The 19494-nt window shown below is 44.3% G+C and overlaps 1 protein-coding gene across 1 annotated transcript in view; it reads right to left on the minus strand.

Moving 5' to 3' along the window:
- The window catches only part of LOC115461845 (proline-serine-threonine phosphatase-interacting protein 2-like), a 156556-nt gene that overhangs the window by 43564 nt on the left and 93498 nt on the right, over positions 1-19494 (minus strand). The window contains exons 6-8 of the mRNA XM_030191901.1: positions 18564-18662; positions 13671-13716; positions 1321-1400 (exon numbers count right to left, since the gene is read on the minus strand). Of these exons, the coding sequence (XP_030047761.1) occupies positions 1321-1400; positions 13671-13716; positions 18564-18662 (225 nt within the window). The remainder of the gene's footprint in view (positions 1-1320; positions 1401-13670; positions 13717-18563; positions 18663-19494) is intronic.

Below are 19494 nucleotides of genomic sequence, written 5' to 3' on the forward strand. Positions count from 1 at the left end.
CTCAACATCAGGCACTGATAATAGGCCCCCAGAACCAATCTGCATCGGACCCAACACCAAGGATGCGTACAGGTTTGATGTCATCCTCATCAGCGCCAAGGGACCACAATGCTGTGCATGTAAGGAAGCCAAAGCACAAGCATCTGTCCCCCTCAAAGCAAGGTGCCTGGAGCTCTGGGGCATTGCCATCACTGGTACCTGAGAAGCAACGCCACTGAGAGGATAGCTCCCCCTTTTTGGTGGAGGTGATGGTGCACCAGTCTTTGTGCAGCCAGGTCACCACTTCCAGTTTGAAACTGGCTCTTTCTTAGGCTGTCTCCGAACCTGCTACTCAGCCTTTGCTGATGCCTGCCCTTGATGAGCAGTATCAGGCCATGCTCAGAGAGGATCTGATGCAGACATTTCAGCTGCATGCTATTCAGGCATTAAGGGCGCTTGCAACAGTTGCAGCTCAGTCTTAACTCCCTCCTGAGGCCCCTGGTCTTCCTGTGGAGCAGACTTAAATGCCAATGCATCAACAGGTGTCGACATAGACTCATACGGTACCGCTCTTTCCCAGAGTCTGCGCAGGGCTGTACTTCGGTGCCTTCCAAGTAGTGGACATGGTTCCACTTAACTGAGGCAGGCACAGACTCACTTTGCCCATATGAAATATTGTGAGGAGTCGGATTTGGACCGCTCATGGGAGTCAAGATGAAAATCCACATTATTTCTCAGAGGAGAACTCTAATGGAGTCCTTTCTGACCCCTACCCCCCTCAGAAGAGGCATAAATCTCCACCAGAGAGTCTCTCACTCACAGGTTTTGTGAAGGATATGGCTTTGGCCATCCTATTTATGTTGGAGATGGAGGACTATGAAACGCTTCCTAAGGAAGATGCACTGACAAAGAATTGGGAATCTCCTCTCTCAGTGCATGTGGTACTGAGGAAGGTGAATGTATTGCATTGTATCCAGAAAGCTCCCAGATTCAAGAGCACGCAATTGCCTCACCACTCTCTGGTGGTCGAATCAGCTCTCAACAAGCCAGAAGTTGCAGTAGTGTCCCACCATGCATGCATGGGTTTCAGCTCAGGTAGAGAGGCTTGGACTGTGGATTTGTTTGAGAGAAAGGTTTATCAGGCCTCAATCTCATTAATCACATCCAATCCTACCAGTTCCACACGAGGGTATAAGGAGAGATGTTGAACTTAGGACCCTGAGGTAAAGGGGAGGGAGGGAGAAATGTTGGATTTAGACCCAGAGGTGAAGAGAAGGAGAGATGTCAGATCATGGGTGGAGGAGAGAGAGAGGGAGAAATGCTGGATCTGAACCTCCTTACCACACAGGCTTTGATGTGTTCATTCTGCCAGTCTTCCTGGATCTTCTCTAACACGTTTATATTCAGCTGGTATGCTTTATCTGTAATGGAAAAAAGGTATTTGTTTCCAATCATTGATGACCTGACCAACATAAGTGAAGAGCCCAGACTGGAAGAATAATCCTGAAAGACCCTAGATCCACTTTTATAAGTATTATGCATTGTTTGCCTGTGCAAAAATCATGTTTACAGGTGTAAATTGGCATGTATGGCAATTTTAAAACAGGTGCAACTTGAAAGTATATGCCACACACAGAGATTTAAAAGAGGCATGTTGTGGGCATGGTTTGGGCAGTATACTCCATATTTTAGAACAGCAGTGGAAAATTTCCTTGTTGGCATTTATACCTGCTTTGAGTCATGTAAAATAATTAGCAAACTTCTCTTTGGATCTGAAATATGGAGGACAGGTTGAAGAGAGAACTATGCTTACCTCTCTGGCTTTCAAACCACCTCCCACTACAAAAAGGTTTAGAGGATGTGTCCTTAATCAATTCCCTGGGGACATGCAGATTTCTAAAATCCACTACCTACACCTATAAGAAGCAAAATCATTACTTGTACATACACTAGGGGGTCAAGGGAGAGTGAGATATGGAATGACATTTTAGAAAGGACATCCAGATCAGTATGTCACTTGTGATGCTAGTATTATAGTAGAACAGGATCTGCCAACATACAGTCTGTTCTAAAATGCATAAGAAATGGATATAATGCTGGTTACGTTCAGCATAAACACCCATTTTACAAACTGACATGTCCAAACTATGAATGGGGCAAAACAAGAGACATGAATGTCATTGTGGCAGCATAAGTATCCTATATAATAAAACGCACCTCCAACATTCTGAAGCTGACTGCATGGCTGAGGCATTCCTGCTCTCTGTAGCCATCTCCTGAATAGACATCACGTACTTCCGGGTTCGTCACAAGCAGAAGTGAGCAACCACACGAGGTTTCACGGCTTCAGAATGTTGGAGGTGCATTCTATTAAATAGGATTGGTCAGTTCCTTGAAGCACAGCCAGAGCTCAGCGTCCTGCACAGTAACGCTCAGACACCAGAGAGAGAGGGGGGGCCTGATACCAGAGAGAGGGAGGGGGGGCCTGACACTAGAGGGGGGAGTATCTCTGTCACACACTCTCTCTCTCTCTCTCTCTCTCTCTCACAGTCAATGTCTTTCTCTCTCTCACTCTCACACACTCTATGTCTCACACTGTATCACATTCACTCTCTATGAGTCACACAGTCACTCACACACTCTCGGTCTCATACACTCAGTCTCACAGAGAGTCTGCATCTCACACACACACTCTCTCTCTCTCTCTCGCACACACTGTATCTGTGTGAAACACACTCTCTCTCTCTCACACTGTGTCACATACACACTAGCACATACTCTCATCTCTCATAGACACACTCGCACCCAGACTCACTCTCTCTCACACACACACGCACACACACACACACACTTGCACATTCACTCTCTCTCTCTCTCACACACAATCACTCTCACATACACTCTCTCAAACATACACACTCCGAGGAAAACCTTGCTAGTGCCCGTTTCAATTGTGTCAGAAACGGGCCTTTTTTACTAGTATTATATAAAACAGTCACAGACACCTATGCAGACTAGAGGAGTAGCCTCTTGTTGGGGCTGCGCAGCCTCTACAAACTTCTGTAAATGTAACAAAAAAAAATCAGGAAAAAAACGTCCAAGTGCTCGTCAGGGCCGTCCTTCTAAAGCGCCTAACATGGACGTCCTTCACTGAAATATTTAAAAAAAAAAGACGGCCCTGACGAGCAATTGGACGTTTTTCCCCAGATTTTTTTGTGATGGGTGTTCTCAAGGACATCCAAATAAAAAAACTATTTGGACATCCCTTTCGATTATGCCCCCTCTAGGTCTCTCTCAGTCAATCACAGCGCATTTAGCTGTCACCGGTGTCAGCTAAACGTGCTGTGAATGGCGGAGAGAGACCTGGAGGGGGGCATAATCGAAAGGGACATCCTCATACGTCCCGATGCCGGCGGTGGTAATTTGGTGCAACTCTCACCCCCATCACTCCCAGAGCCGCGTTACAAACCTCCCATTAGATTTTCCACGGTTAGGCAATCGGGAAAACAGTAGTGCATCTCATTACAATACAATTTATACACATTGGGGTACTAATTTGCTCATCTGCATTCCGTTTTCGTTAGCTGCTACCGTGATCGGAAAATGGCTTGGAGAAGCATTTAGTGCATGCCACTGTTTACTACTTGCTCGTTAATGGCTCTTTAAGTTTAGTGCATCTGGCCCTAAGTGCTGCTCTAAGGCAGTGCCAGATTTAAATTTCAAGTGCCCATAGGCATAAAGAACAGAATTTTCCAAATCTCCACCCTTATCTCCTCAAACCCCCCCCCCCTCCCCCCCAACATTGCTGCCAGATTCTCCTCTTGGTTCCTACCTCACCTTTTCATTTGCTTTTGTTTTCCCACACTGTCCCAGCAGCAGTAGCGGCAAGCTTAAAGCAAAAGTTAAGTGCATAGTCTATTCTATTCCGTGATTTCTACTCCGCTTTTTACCTCACGATGCAAAGCGGATTACAGAATTAGAGAAAAATCCCATCCAGATTAAATGCACAATTAATCAATAATCCATTCATTTTAAGATCTTCAAGTATACCATTAAAAATAGTTACTATAAAACAGAATTCTGAAGGGAAAACAGATGAGTTTTTAGAGCCTTTCGAAAGGAGCTAGAAGGTGTAATGAAGTGAATGTTTACAGGTAAATTATTCCATATTTTATCTCCCTGAAACATACATGTGTTCCCATACAGACTTCAACAGCATATGCTTTGCAGATGGCATGTCAAGTAACAGTGTTTTAGAACTTCTTAGATGATTTCTATGAGCTGGGGAAAAAAGTAAATCCCCTACCATTTCTGAATTTGTGCTATACATATTCTAATAAACTAAGCCGGCCACTTTATATTGAACTAGCAAAAAAGGCCCGTTTCTTTGACAGATGAAACGGGCACTAGCAAGGTTTTGTGTCCAGCGACCGTCCTGTTCCCCGGCCCCCCCTGCAGGCACCCATGGCCAGGGACCCAGCTGTCCCCCAACCCCCCTCCAGGCAGGCACCTGTCCGCTGCTGTCGCTGGCGCTCCATCCCTCGGCCCCCCCCCTGCAGCCACCCATGGCCAGGGATCCAGCTGTCCCCCAACCCCCCTGCAGGCAGGCACCTGTCCGCTTCTGTCGCTCCATCCCCTGGCCCCCCCCTGCAGCCACCCATGGGCAGGGATCCAGCTGTACCCCAACCCCCCCTCCAGGGACCTGTCCGCTGCTGTCGTTGGCGCTCCGTGATGCGGTGTGCATGTGCATGTGAAAAATGGCCAGCGAGGGGCAGGGGGAGATGGCATTTCGTGGAGTGTGTTTGCTCCGCCCTCGTCGTCATCACATTGTGACGCGAGGGCGGGGCACACACTCTTGGGCAAACCGGATATCTCGCCCCCTTCACACTTCCGGCTGGAGGCTTCATAGAACGTTGGTGTTGCCTTTTATATAGAGAGATGTGGAATTCCAATCTCGACCAGTATAAATTATTCAAAAGATGACTGACCTCACTAAACTTACCCAATTTAAAAATGTATCTGGCTGATGTGTTCTGCAACAACTGAAGTCTCCTCAGTTGTTGCTTACACTACAATATATATGACAGGCCCAACAGTGCCCCACCCCCCTTACACAGGTTTCTACCATAATCAGACATTTGATCAGAAAAAGGAATTGCCACATGCCTTGTCATAGCACAAAGGCAGGCAGCAGGCAGGCAGGTTGCATGCTCAATTTTCACTTTGAGCTTGCTGGGCAAAAAAATAAATTTGTGGGGAAAAAAAATCTAGGAGTTTGGCTACACAAGAAATGAATAGGTCACTGCTGTGGTATGTGCTTCTTTTGCCAGCCTATGACTCCTCAGAAGGCTACAATCATCTTTGCTATATCAAAAGGACTTAGCAACTCTACTACATGTATTTGTCACATCCAGAATGGACTACTGTAATGCATAATACTACAGTTTCCCAAAATATCAACTGAAGATCCTGCAACTGGTGCAAAACACAACCATTCACCTTCTGCTACATAAGAAAATGTCAGACCCCCATTACACCTTTTAGCTAATCTGATCTGCCTGCCAATAGAACAACAAATTTCTTTGATCTTCTAATGTAGAGGAGTGTGGTAGCCGTGTTAGTCCACTCTTAAGGTTAGCAATAGAAATCAAACAAAATAAAACATGGAAAAGAAAATAAGATGATACCTTTTTTATTGGACATAACTTAATACATTTCTTGATTAGCTTTCGAAGGTTGCCCTTCTTCGTCAGATCGGAAATAAGCAAATGTGCTAGTTGACAGTGTATATAAGTGAAAATATTCAAGCATTACTATGACAGTCTGACAGGGTGGGAGGATGGGGGTGGGTAGGAGGTATGCATGGGGACATCAAAGGATATCATTGATATTCTAACAGGATGGGTGTGGATAGGTGAGGGGAGGGGTGATCAACAGAGAATTACAGCTTTATGGTTTATAATGGGCTAGGAAACCCAGATCCTTGTTAAGTTCTTTCTGTTGGGTGTTAAAATATTCAATCATTCTGACTTGAAAGGTCTTACGTTCTTGTATGGTTTTAAAGTTACCTTTCAGGATTCTCACTTTGAAATCACTGGTACAGTGTCCTGGTCCTGTAAAATGCTAACCAACAGGGGTGGGAGCCCTACTGGCACCAGTATTGTTCATGTGATGTCTATGTAAATTGAATCTTGTCTTAAGCATCTGGCCTGTTTCTCCAATATAACATCCTTTGTTACATCAATGACATTTTTATGATTTGGACGGAGGGTGAAGAAACTCTGAAACAATTTTATTCTTCCTTCAATACATACCGTCCTACAATCAGATTCAAAATTGACTACTCCCCAGAAAAAGTCAAAATTTTGGACACCACGGTCTCAATCAGTGATGGCTGTATACAAACATCTATATACAAGAAACCCACAGACAGATGCAGCTACCTCCACAACTCCAGCTTCCATCCTTCACATACAAAAAGATCCATCATTTACAGCCAAGCCCAGGGGACAGAGACAGACACCTTAAAAGCCTGACTGCATCCTTCAAACAGAAAGGCTACAACCTCAAAATAATCTCCAAGAATATTGCCTCCTCCCTCAAAACACCCAGGGAGAATCTGCTACAGTACAAGGAGAAAAAAAGCTACATACAGAATCCCCCTTGTAGTGACATACAATCCAGAGCTGGAAAAACTGAGGAAAATCATAAGAGATCTACAACCTCTACTCCAGGAGGATGAATTACTGAAAGAGATATTCCCATCCCCACCTGTACTGGCCTTCCGACAGCCACCCAACTTAAAACACAAGCTAATCAGAAGTAAATTTCCATCACAGACTGAAAAGGAACAGAAGGGCACACTTCCCTGTAATTTATCCAGTTGCAAACTATGCCAAAACATTTCACAGGACCCCACAGTCATCCACAAAGGAAAGATATTCAACATAAAGGAATCTTTCACTTGCTCATCTTCCAATGTGGTATATATCATTCAGTGTAAAAAATGTAATGAAGGATGTTATATTGGAGAAACAGGCCAGATGCTTAAGGCAAGATTCAATTTACATAGAGATCACATGAACAATACTGGTATTCAACAGTATATTCAACATATTCAACATAAAGGAATCTTTCACTTGCTCATCTTCCAATGTGGTATATATCATTCAGTGTAAAAAATGTAACGAAGGATGTTATATTGGAGAAACAGGCCAGATGCTTAAGACAAGATTTACATAGAGATCACATGAACAATACTGGTGCCAGTAGGGCTCCCACCCCTGTTGGTCAGCATTTTACAGGACCAGGACACTGTACCAGTGATTTCACAGTGAGAATCCTGAAAGGTAACTTTAAAACCATACAAGAACGTAAGACTTTTGAAGTCAGAATGATTGAATATTTTAACACCCAACAGAAAGGACTTAACAAGGATCTGGGTTTCCTAGCCCATTATAAACCATAAAGCTGTAATTCTCTATTGATCACCCCTCCCCTTACCTATCCACACCCATCCTGTTAGAATATCAATGATATGCTTTGATGTCCCCATGCATACCTCCTACCCACCCCCATCCTCCCACCCTGTCAGGCTGTCATAGTAATGCTTGAATGTTTTCACTTATGTACACTGTCAGCTAGCACATTTGCTTATTTCCGATCTGACGAAGAAGGGTTTACTTCAGGGTTCTCCTCTATCCCCCATCTTATTCAATATCATGATTCCCCTTGGAAATTTACTGGAAAGAAATAGTCTTCCAACATGTATTTATGATGATGATGTTACTATATATATCCCATTCACCATGAATCTAAACAAAATCATGCATAAAATTAGATTAGCTATAATATTGACGGAATCCTGGGCATCCAATTCAAGTTAAAACTTAACTGAGAAAACTAAATTCCTAATAATAACCAATCCTATCACCCTACAACTCTTAAAAACTTCACAATTGATAATATAACCTATCCCCTTGGCTCTACAATGAAAATCCTATGGATTAATTGAAAAATTTCTATCCTTTGAAAATCAAGTCTCGAGTGCTTTTACTGTGCTCTGGAAGCTAAAGAGGCTAAGACCATTTTTCGAAGACCAGTCTTTCGTACCTTAGTTCAATCCCTTGTCTTAACAAAATTGATTATTGTAATTCCATCTGTACAGGAATCAAATGCGGTCTTCTTAAAAACTATAAACCACACAAAACACAGTGTGCATCTTATATGTAGATCACCGCAATTTGCTAAAGCAACTCCTCTTCTTCTTGATTTACATTGGCTGCCAATAAAAAATAGAATATCATTCAAGCTATGTGCATTTATTCATCAAATTCTGTACAGCACGACATCATCCTATATGAATGATCTCACTGAATTACTACCACGTAACGCTACTCAATCATCCAGGGAATATTTCATCTTGCATTTCCCTAGCTGCAAGAATGTAACCTACAAAACAATTAATACTGCCAACTTCTCATATCAAGGCACCAAAACTTGGAACTCTCTTCCTAACAAATTAGATACACAAATGATTGCATGATGTTTCGAAGCTTTCTGAAAACTCATTTTTTTCAGTTCAACCTTCAATAAAGCAAAGAACTAATTTGAACTGAGCAATGTTTGATCCTTCTATATCATATCCTATCTCAATTACTTCCATCTCTTGGATAATCGAATCTTTACTTGATCACTCTATAATTAAAGATTACCTATCTAATATTACTTAGTATTGTTTTGCTTACTATCATTCTAGTGGAGTCTCCTTATTTTGTCAACTTAGTTGCCTATCAATTCTCACTATAGAATTGTTTATTTCAGGATTATTGTTACTTACCATTGAAATAGCTCATTTTAAATTTCAACCTAATAGTATATGATGTATTATAAGAATTGATACTTTTCAAAATGTGTACCATTCTTCTGATGTTTGTTATGTAAGCCGCATTGAACCTGAGCTCTTCTTGGGCTAATGTGGGATAAAAATGTCATACATAAAATAAATATGGACCCGTTCTAGTGGGTGAAGGAGTGTAAGGGGTGAGGAGGGAGTGTAACTCCCGGGGTTAGGAAGGGGTGTTAAACCTGTTGAATACGAGACCCTTGGGTCAGGTTACTGTTTTTGGTACATGTTGGGAGCGGAGTGTATGTAACCCCATATTAGCATTAACATTGGGAACTAACAAATAAGGACGCATCAAGCAATAGGGGATTATGTAATATTACAGTTTAATCAGTACAATAATTGCAGCTCGCCTGTTATTGCAGGAATGGGTTTATACATTACCATAAATTAGAAAGGGGGGGGTGGGGATAAAATGATAAAGGTTTGATGACGGTTTATAATATTTGAGCTTCACTGGATACAGTTTATGTTTGACTGTTGAGTATTCAATGGAGTAATCGTTACCTTTGTACTGTCTTCAATAAAAACGTTGAAACATAAAAAAATAAATATGGAGATATTACAGCAAATCTCCAGCGCCTATCAAAATTTGGTGCTAGAGGCAGCTGCTTTCAGTGGTTGATGTCTAAATCCGAGCTTCTTTCAGAGAAAAAAGAGGTGGCAGCATTTTAGTGTTGATGGAAGTGTAAGCCAATGCATATTCATATAGTCCCCACTGTAGCCCCACCCCCTCTGATGTGTCTGCCTTTCAAGCACAACAAAACAAAAGGCTGGGGGGCAGAACGGGAAGGAGGAATGTGCAAGTGTCAGCTTCACAGTCCCCCCCCCCCCCCCCCCCCATTTAATAGAACACTGCAACCACTGGCAAAGAAAAAGGATGGAGAGTCAAGGAAGGAAGAGAAGATGCTTGCAGTCGAGTAGGGGTGGCCAAACTTAAAAACAAAGAATATCACTCATGGTTAGCAAGCTTGCCAGTGGTATTCTTGAGGGTTGTTCTGAGATAAGTAGAGGTGTGCACTGTGCCTTGAAGCTTTGAACTCTCTATATTAAAGGAATTGAAACTGCTATGGTGCTGGAGGTAGAACAGCCAAATACAACAAAAACAAATAAGGTGGGAGGAAGAGGACAAAACCCACAATACAAAAGCATTGTGTTTATGTAAATCACTAAGCAAAGCAAGCTAATCAAGTCACAATATCAGACATGGAAGGACTTCCATCACAATCCCACAATCATAGAAACATAGAAACATGACGGCAGATAAAGGCCACAGGACCCATCCAGTCTGCCCATCCTCTGTAACCCCTAATTCTTCCTATTCCTAAGCGATCCCACATGCTTATCCCATGCCTTTTTAAATTCTAGAACAGTCCTCGACACCATCACCTCCACAGGGAGGCCATTCCACGCCTCCACCACCCTTTCTGTGATGTAATACTTCCTTAGGTTACTTCCAGTGGCGTTCCTAGGGGGGCTGACACCCGGAGCGGATCGCTGATGCTCCCCACCCCCCCAAGTGCAGCACCCCCCCGGAACAGCGCAACGCCCTCCCCCCCCCGGCGAAAGAACCCCCGATCCCCCGGGTGCACGCCGCTGGGGGGGGTGCCGCGCGCCTGCCGGCTCTTTGTTTTCATGCTCCCTCTGCCCCGGAACTGGAAGTAACCTGTTCCGGGGCAAAGGGAGCATGAAAACGAAGTGCCGACAGGTGTGCGGCACCCCCCCCCCCAGCGGCGTGCATCCAGGGAGGACCGCCCCCACCGCCCCCCCCCCCTTGGTACGCCACTGGTTACTCCTAAGCCTATTCCCTCTTATCTTTGTCATATGCCCCCTCATTCCAGAGCTCTCCTTCATTTGAAAAAGGCTCTCTTCCTGTACATAAATGCCCTTGAGATATTTAAACGTCTCTATCATGTCTCCTCTCGCCCTCCTCTCTTCCAGTGTATACATGTTGAGGTTCATAAGCCTGTCCCTATAATTTTTGCATTCAAGACCACTTAGTAATTTTGTAGCCGCCCTCTGAACCGACTCCATCCTGTTTATATTTTTCCATAGGTGCGGTCTCCAGAACTGCATGCAGTACTCCAAAGGAGGCCTCGCCAGAGACTATCACCTCCTTTTTCCTGCTGGTCATGCCTCTCTTTATGCACCCAAGCATCCTTCTGGCTTTGACCGTCGTTTTTTCTACCTGTTTGAAAGCTTTAAGGTCGTCCGACACAATCACCCCCAAGTCCCTCTCTTCCTTCGCACACTGAAGCACTACACCCCCTATACTGTACCGTTCCCTCGGATTTTTGCAACCCAAGTGCATGACATGGTATGCTCTGTGTCATTATATTGTAGAATGTGTGGAGGAATGGCCTAGTGGTTAGGGTGGTGGACTTTGGTCCTGAGGAACTGAGTTTGATTCCCACTTCAGGCACAGGCAGCTCCTTGTGACTCTGGGAAAGTCACTTAACCCTCCATTGCCTGCCGCATTGAGCCTGCCATGAGTGGGAAAAAGTGTGGGGTACAAATGTAAAAAAAAAAAAAAGAATGGTCTTCTACATTTCAAAATTAACAGGGCCTTATAGAGCACTGCAGGCATCTTCCAAGCTACATACAAATAAACAATGTGAAGAGCATCAGTCATGTTACAAGCCCTCTGTGCTTGTAGAATGAATGTAGAACCACAGAAGTATTATCTGGATCAACATTTTAGACCACCAGAACCTCATGGGATCAGAACCCTAAGTTGCTTAATCACGATGCCATGATTTAAATCATTAACGAACAGGCCCTGAGCAATTTAACTCTCATAGATATAGTTGGAATCTTTGCACTCCTGCAGCTTGTGAATGTGGAAGAGTACAAACTTCTGACAATCTAGTCAAAGAGTGCCCCATTAACAATCATGGCGGAGAGTGGACTTCATTCAGCCAATACAAGGCACACTGGACTGAGGTCTGCCAAATTCAACATCCGGCAGCTCATATGAAATCTCTAACAATATGCAAGAAGAAAAACCCGCGACACCACATCATCTAAGAGAGACTACAGTGGAGGAGTAGTTAATGGTTAGAGCAGTGGGTTGAGAACTAGGGGAACTGGGCTCAAATCTCACTGCAGCTCCTTGTGATCTTGGGCAAGTAACTTAACCCTCCATTGCCTCAGGTACAAACTTAGACTGTGAGCCATCCAGGGACAGAAAAATACCTACAGAACTTGACTGTACGCTGCTTCAATAGCTTTCAGGTTTGCAGGCAGTATATAAGAAATTGAGTAATAATAATATAGTAAATGATGGCAGAGAAAGACCAATATGACCTATTAAGTCTACCCAAGAAGGTTGCTGGGGTTGTACATGCCACACAGTGCAAGTTAGTTTCCTCATGCTTGTGCTGCTGGGATGTTATCTACAATGCAGTGCACGTTATAGTCCCCTTTCTTGTGTTGTTGGTGTTGTACTTGCTACGCAGTGCAGGGTTCTTTCCTCATTGGAGAGGTGGGGCCAATATTCAGTTTGTGGCAGTTAATGTCTTGTTAAACACCAGCTGCTGCAATGCTGCACTATACTCAGATACCAGCACTGAATATCCAGGTATAATCAGAGCGCCAGCATTTATCCGGGTATCAGTGATATTCAGCCTAGTACCCGGATAACTAACTGGATATAATTAGGACTGTCTTTTGTTGACCTACTTTATCTAGTTAGTGGACTGAAAATCACCACTAACCAGATAAATGCTGAATCCTCTCCGGCACTGTCCAGATAGTGCTGAGGTGGTCTGCCCAGATATTCAGAGGCACTAGCCAATTAAGGCCCCTGTTTACTAAGGCGTGTTAGCATTTTTAATGCGCCTACAATTAGTGCACGTGCTAACTGCATAGGTGCCTATAAGGATATTGTAGGCACATACACAATGCACGTGCATGGTTAACGCGCGTTAAAAACACTAATGCGCCTATAATGCAGCTTAGTAAACAGGGCCCTAAGTGCTGCTAAATATCTGAGTTTGCCCCAGTCAGTATGATTTAACTGGGTAGAAGCTTCTCCTGTCCAGTTAAATCCTATTAAATATCTGGTCCATAATATTTTAGACATGCAAAAGCCATTATGTAGCTGAAGTGTTCTATGCTTGGCTTACGTCCTCTTGTATACATCCCACTTCTTTTGAATTCCAGCACCGTTTTTTGCTTCCATCACCTCATTTGAGAGGGTGATTCACAAAGGATTTCTTCTATTCTGTTTCTATGCAGGAAACAAACATGCTGAATAAGGTCCTTGATGTAGTCAGTTTTTCCATTTGATGTTTGTGTGTTTTGGAGTACTTTTGGGGGCAGAGATCTCGTTTTGGCTACCAGTGGCAGACTAAATACCATGAAAACTGAAGTTCTGTGTGTATTCACAAAGGATGCACAACCCAGCCTTCCTCATATGCTATTGGAGGTGCTAAATCTGGAGTTGAGAAGGGACAAATAGTATGAACTCCAGACTCATTCTGTCTTCGGCTTCCCTGCTGAAACAGTCAACCAATGTCAATTACAAAGATGCTTTCTGAGGTGTCTTCTGAGAGCTGCCCTGAGGCCAGAAATTGTTGCGCTGGCCATCCAGAGCAGGGACACCTGGGAGCAGAAAACAGTAGCAGGAGTGGCACAACCTCCTAAATAGAGCATCTACAAAATGGTGAAGGACTTTGCTCATGGAACAACAAAATCTGGAAACAGCATGGCTGGTAACCTTTCAAGACTGCCATGATATTCTCTAAATATACTATCTGTGTCATCTCAGCCATGACATACTCACCTGAATCTTCTGCTGCCACCTTTGCCTGAGCCAGCTTCGCAAACAACTGAAAGAAGAGAGAAGGAATATTTCATCAGTATTTGATGGCACGACAGCCATGACCTCTTTGGGAACCTACAGGTTCTGAACTTGAAAGGTTTCACCTGTCTTATTTATTTATTTATTTATTTATTTGTTGAACTTGTATCCCACATTTTCCCACCTTTTTGCAGGCTCAATGTGGCTTACAAAGAACTGTTATGGCATTGCCATACCAAGGTAAAGAATACAATTGGTGTTACAAAGAAGTCAAAGAAGACAAGAGGATCTGGTCGAGCAGTTATTGAAAGATACATTCTGGATACATGTGGAGAGGTTTTGTGTTAAAGTTAGTTAAGGGTTCTCGAAGTAGGCCTTGTTAAAGAGAGAGGTTTTCAGAGATTTGCGGAAATTCATTAATTCTTTGATCGTTTTCAAGTGAGTGGGGAGTGCATTCCATAATTGCGTACTCATGTAGGAGAAGCTGGTCGCGTGTGCTAGTTTGTATTTCAATCCTTTACAGCTGGGGAAGTGTAGGTTAGGAAAGGTGCGGGATGATCTTTTAGCTTAGCATACAGGCATCACTGCATGCCACATATCAGGGATGGACAATCCAGTCCTTGAGGGCTACTAACTGGCTGATTTTCCAGACATGCACTGGAAGCAATGCATGCCAATCTATCTCAGAAAATTGGTCAGTCGGCAGCTCTCAAAGTTTAGTGTGCCCACCCCGCCATACATACAAAGTATTTCTACAACCAGGGCCTGAGGCAGGGCCGCTGTCGCCCCTCCCCCAAATTGTCGTCAGCTGCCGCCCCCCCCCCCCCTCCGATCACTACTGCTGCTGCTGCCCCCCTCGATCGCCGCCACTGCTGAAATACCTTGGCTGGCGGGGATCCCAGGCCCCACCAGCAGAAGACGTATTCTTCCTCCAGAGCTGACTGCTTGCCCCTGCAGCTGCTTTTCCTCTCAGTGCATGCTCACTTTCAAAACTCAACATGCACGCCTGAGAGGAAAAGCAGCTACTCAGCAATAGGCAGAACAGCAGTGCTGGAGAAAGCTCCGGGTCCTCCCCAGCCTCCAATGGGGGACCGGCACCGGAGTTTTCTCTCTCCTGCTCCTGTCGGGACACGATCACTCGGGTCCTGTCAGGAGCAGGAGAGAGAGATCCCAGTGCCGCCCCCCCCCCCCCTTGGAGGCCCGGGCCCAGGGAATTCTCCCCCCCCCACCCCCAACGGCCCTGTGTACAACATACCAGATCTCTAAGACAGGGGCTCCTAAACTACATCCAATGAGTCAAATCTCTCCCGCACAGCTGGTTTTCCCTGCACAAACCTTTACTCCTTGTGGCTAGATCTGACCCACAGAGAAATAAGTGCCTAATCTTTTATCACTGTAAGCCACATTGAAACAATGCTTAATTGGAAAACGAGGGATATAAATGCCAAAATAAATAAATAAAATTGTGTTTTGGACTTCACTAGCTCAGAAAGGCAAGGGGCAATGATTTTCAGGTGCTCATCAATCATCACTGTGACAGAGAGCTTGACTAATAAATTACATAATCTACAGGCAGATCAGGAGCTGGGACAAGCATTCCAGGATGTGCCTTTCATTTTTAAGGTTTAAACCAGTGGCATAGCCAGGGTTGGGCCTGGGTGGGCCCACGCCTACCCACTTTGGGCTCAGGCCCACCCAATAGCAGCACACCTATGATGTGGCTGGCAGGGATCCTCAAGCAGACCTTGTAAATAAAATCTTTGCCTGCAGCGACTGATACATACTACTCACACTGGCCCCCCAGCCTTGCCTCTGATGTATTCCTGCCTATGCAGAAACAGGAAGATGCATCAGAGGGAAGGCTGTGAGGTCAACATGAGCAGTGTGTATTAGTTGCTGCTCGCTGCCAGTGAAAATCTGCTACTTAAAAGGTAAGTGTGGGGAGATGGGATGTTTGAGAGACCATATAGCATGCAGGTGAGAAAGGAGAGACCAAATCACTTGTGGGACGAGGCAGAGTTCTTCTGCCCACCCATTTTGGACCCAGGCCCACCCAAAATTGGGTGTCTGCCTACGCCCCTGGTTTAAACCTCTCTCAGAAGTTTTCAAATGTTGACGTGTACAATTCAGAGAGCCACTGACAGGAAGGCCAGTAGAAGATCAAGAAATTTTAGTACTTGGCATTTAAACATTTCCAGGACATTGTACTACAATATGTAAAAGGTAAGTTTATTTATTTATTTATTTATTCATTCATTCTTATATTCCACATTATCCAAAACCAAATTTCAGTTCAATGTGGCTTACAGTGAAACAATGTTATAAGCTTACGTGGAATAAACTCAGGTTTTCTATTTAACAACTAGTTAAAATTTAAGCATTATCAACCGCTACCTAATCTACTACTACTACTTAACATTTCTAGAGCGCTACTAGGGTTACGCAGCGCTGTACAATTTAACAAAGAGAGACAGTCCCTGCTCAAAGAGCTTACAATCTAATAGACAAGTGAACGGTCGGTCCAATAGGGGCAGTCAAATTGGGGCAGTCTGGATTCACTGAACGGTAAGGGTTAGGTGCCGAACGCAGCATTGAAGAGGTGGGCTTTAAGCAAAGACTTGAAGACGGGCAGGGAGGGGGCTTGGCGTAAGGGTTCAGGAAGGTTGTTCCAAGCATAGGGTGAGGCGAGGCAGAATGAGCGGAGCCAGGAGTTGGTCCAGATCAGATCAGAGGTCCTCCCAGGATTGGACACTAATGCTTCCGTCAGTGGGAGAGGCCAGACTACAGAGTGAAGGGGGGGGGGGAGAAGAAACAGAGCTTAATCACTATCGGCCCCTTATTTGTGGAATACCCATCCTAAACAGATAAAACCATGCCAAGATGGTTTGGGGTTTTACGAGAGGTCTAAAGACCTGACTGTTTAAAAATGCTTTTGATTGATTGATTTTCATTGTTTCATAAATTTTAGATACTCATGAAATTGTGATTTTTGTTTGATCTTGTAAGATATCTTGACAGCTGTCTGCTGGAAAGGCAATACATGAATAGTAAAATTAAGAAGAAGAGGTAGAAGATGGGGGGTTGTGAGAGAAAAAGGGAGAGAGAAATGAAAGTAAGTGGAAAGGAGGGGGAGACCAGGAAAAGGAGAAGGAAAGGAGTGAATGACAAAAAGGGAAGAGAAGGTAGGGGGTGAGTCAGCGTGAAATACTGAGAAGGGAGGAAGAAAAGACACTGAGTACAAGGGAAGAAAGGGAACTGAGAGAAGGGAGAGTGAGTGTTTTTTTTAATGTTCTGATTCTCTCTTGTTTTACTGTGGTTTTTAGCCAGGGAATTTTTCTTTCTGCTCCATTGGGCTTTCAAGCTCATTCAAACCCTGCCTCCCTCTTTCCAAATACCAGCACTGTAAATCATTGAAAGCGCTGGACCCCCATAGAAAACTCTAAGGGGAGTAACTCTCTTACCAATCCTCTCTGTCAGGAGCAGCAGAATATCTTTTTGGTTGGTGGGGCCAAATAAACCAATCTATGGCCCCATTCGAATGCTCTCTAGTTTATGATGCTGTATTGAACAAAATCCCCCTCCCCCCAGCCTTATAATAACATTTCTTCATAGAGGGCTGAGGGCACTGGCAGCGATTTGCATAGACCATCTGCTGCCAACCTCACAGTCTGCTCTCTGCTGTTTCTACAAAGGTTAGATGCATCAGAGAATAGGCTCCAGGGCTGGCAGCAGACAGCCTATGCAAATCACTACCCTGAGCCCTCTACAGAGAAATGCATGTTTTAAAGTGAGTTTGGTGGTGGTGGTGGGAGGGTTGGAGACAGTGGGACATACCGGATTGCCGAAGGTGGGCCTCCTAGTCTGCACAAGGCCCCACAATTGGTAAGGCCAGCCCTGTTTCCCTCCACCCTCTACATTCCCCCTAGTTGCTTTTCCTTCAGTGACAATCTCCCACTCTTCCCACCCACATACACACACTTAAAAACACATTCTCTTTCCTCACCCTGAGCACAGAAGCCAACTCTGAGGGTGCCTGTGGGTGCTGAGCATCCCTAATATTGAGCAAGCTGCTTCTTTATGTCCAGGGAGGGTCATTTATATTGTTAGGCACCCCCAATCATTTTGAAAGGTTGGTGCCCATGACCATGAGGGAAAGAAATGTTTAAGGTGGAGAAGCAGTTTTCCTCAATGCAGCGTTCCGGCCTAGTTTGACTATTACATGAATAGCAGACCAACTTTCACACATTCACAGAAGGAAGTTCCGAGGCCCCAGTCACCTGCTGTCACAGATGTCACTTTGGTCTGGCTTGACATAAAGGGGTAATATCACCCCTCTCCTCAAGTCACTTCATTGGCTTCCGATCAGGTACCGCATTCAATTCAAGCTTCTGCTACTAACCTACAAATGTACTCGATCTGCAGCCCCTCCTTACCTCTCAACCCTCATCTCCCCTTACGTTCCTACCTGTAACCTCCACTCTCAAGACAAATCCCTCCTTTCAGTACCCTTCTCCCCCACCGCCAACTCCAGGCTCCGCCCTTTCTGCCTCGCCTCACCCCACGCGTGGAACAAACTCCCCGAGCCCATACGTCAGGCCCCCTCCCTGCCCATCTTCAAATCTCTGCTTAAAGCCCACCTCTTCAATGTCGGCTTCGGCACCTAACCTCTACACCTCTACCCAGGAAATCTAGACTGCCCAACTTGACATTTCGTTCTTTAGATTATAAGCTCATTTGAGCAGGGACCGTCCTTCTTTGTTTATTTTGTACAGCGCTGCGTAACCCTAGTAGCGCTCTAGAAATGTTAAGTAGTAGTAGTAATTCTATGACTGCCCTATATGTGTAAAATAGGGATTCAAATTTATTTCCTCATACCTTCTCCTGCTGCTTTTGATTCACATTGTTGGCAGTGCGACTGACAGCTTGTTCAGCGTCATCTTTCTCTCTGCACCTCTGCTCGTAGGTTTTCTTTGCCTGTAATAAGGTAACAAGTTTAGGTAAAAGAGAAAACAGTAGAGGGCATGACTAGAGATGACTCTTTTCTAAGCTAACAAATGCTTATGGAGCATTTTATGTGACCTTATATTTATATATTTTGATTCAGTGATATTTTTCTAGTTCATTGACTTGAATAACGTTGCTCTTGCAATGAGCATTTTTTTTTTTTTTTTGGGGGGGGGGGGAGAATTCCATACGTATGTTAAGCATGTGGTACAGCATTTTACATGTTCAAGTAGACACTTATAAAACTGCTACTGCACATAGATACGTAAAAGCAACCAATGGGACAACATACCACCTATTTTTATGTGACATACATGTAAGTTGGGAGACTGGAAGGTGGTAGAACTAGAGGACATTAATTGAGGTTAACTAAAGGACATGAATTGAGGTTGAAGGGGGGCAGACTCAAGAGTAATGTCAGGAAGTATGTTTTTCACAGAAAGTGTGGTAGATAAGTGGAATGCCCTCCCGCGGGAGGTGGTGGAGATGAAAACGGTAATGGAATTCAAACGTGTGGGGATAAACACAAAGGAATCCTGTTTAGAAGAAATGATCTACAGAATCTTAGTGGAGATTGGGTGGCAAAGCCGGTAATTGGGAATCAAAACCGGTGCTGGGCAGACTTCTAAGGTCTACGCCCTGATTGTAACTGAATAGATATGGAAAGTTCAAGAACAGTGCTGAGCAGACTTTTACGGTCTGTGCCCTGAGAAAGGCAAGGACAAATCAAACTTGGGTATACATATAAAGTATCGCATACCATGTAAAATTAGTTTATCTTGTTGGGCAGACTGGATGGACC

Source organism: Microcaecilia unicolor, chromosome 2, assembly GCF_901765095.1.
Source record: "Microcaecilia unicolor chromosome 2, aMicUni1.1, whole genome shotgun sequence".
NCBI classification, from domain to species: Eukaryota; Metazoa; Chordata; class Amphibia; order Gymnophiona; family Siphonopidae; genus Microcaecilia; species Microcaecilia unicolor.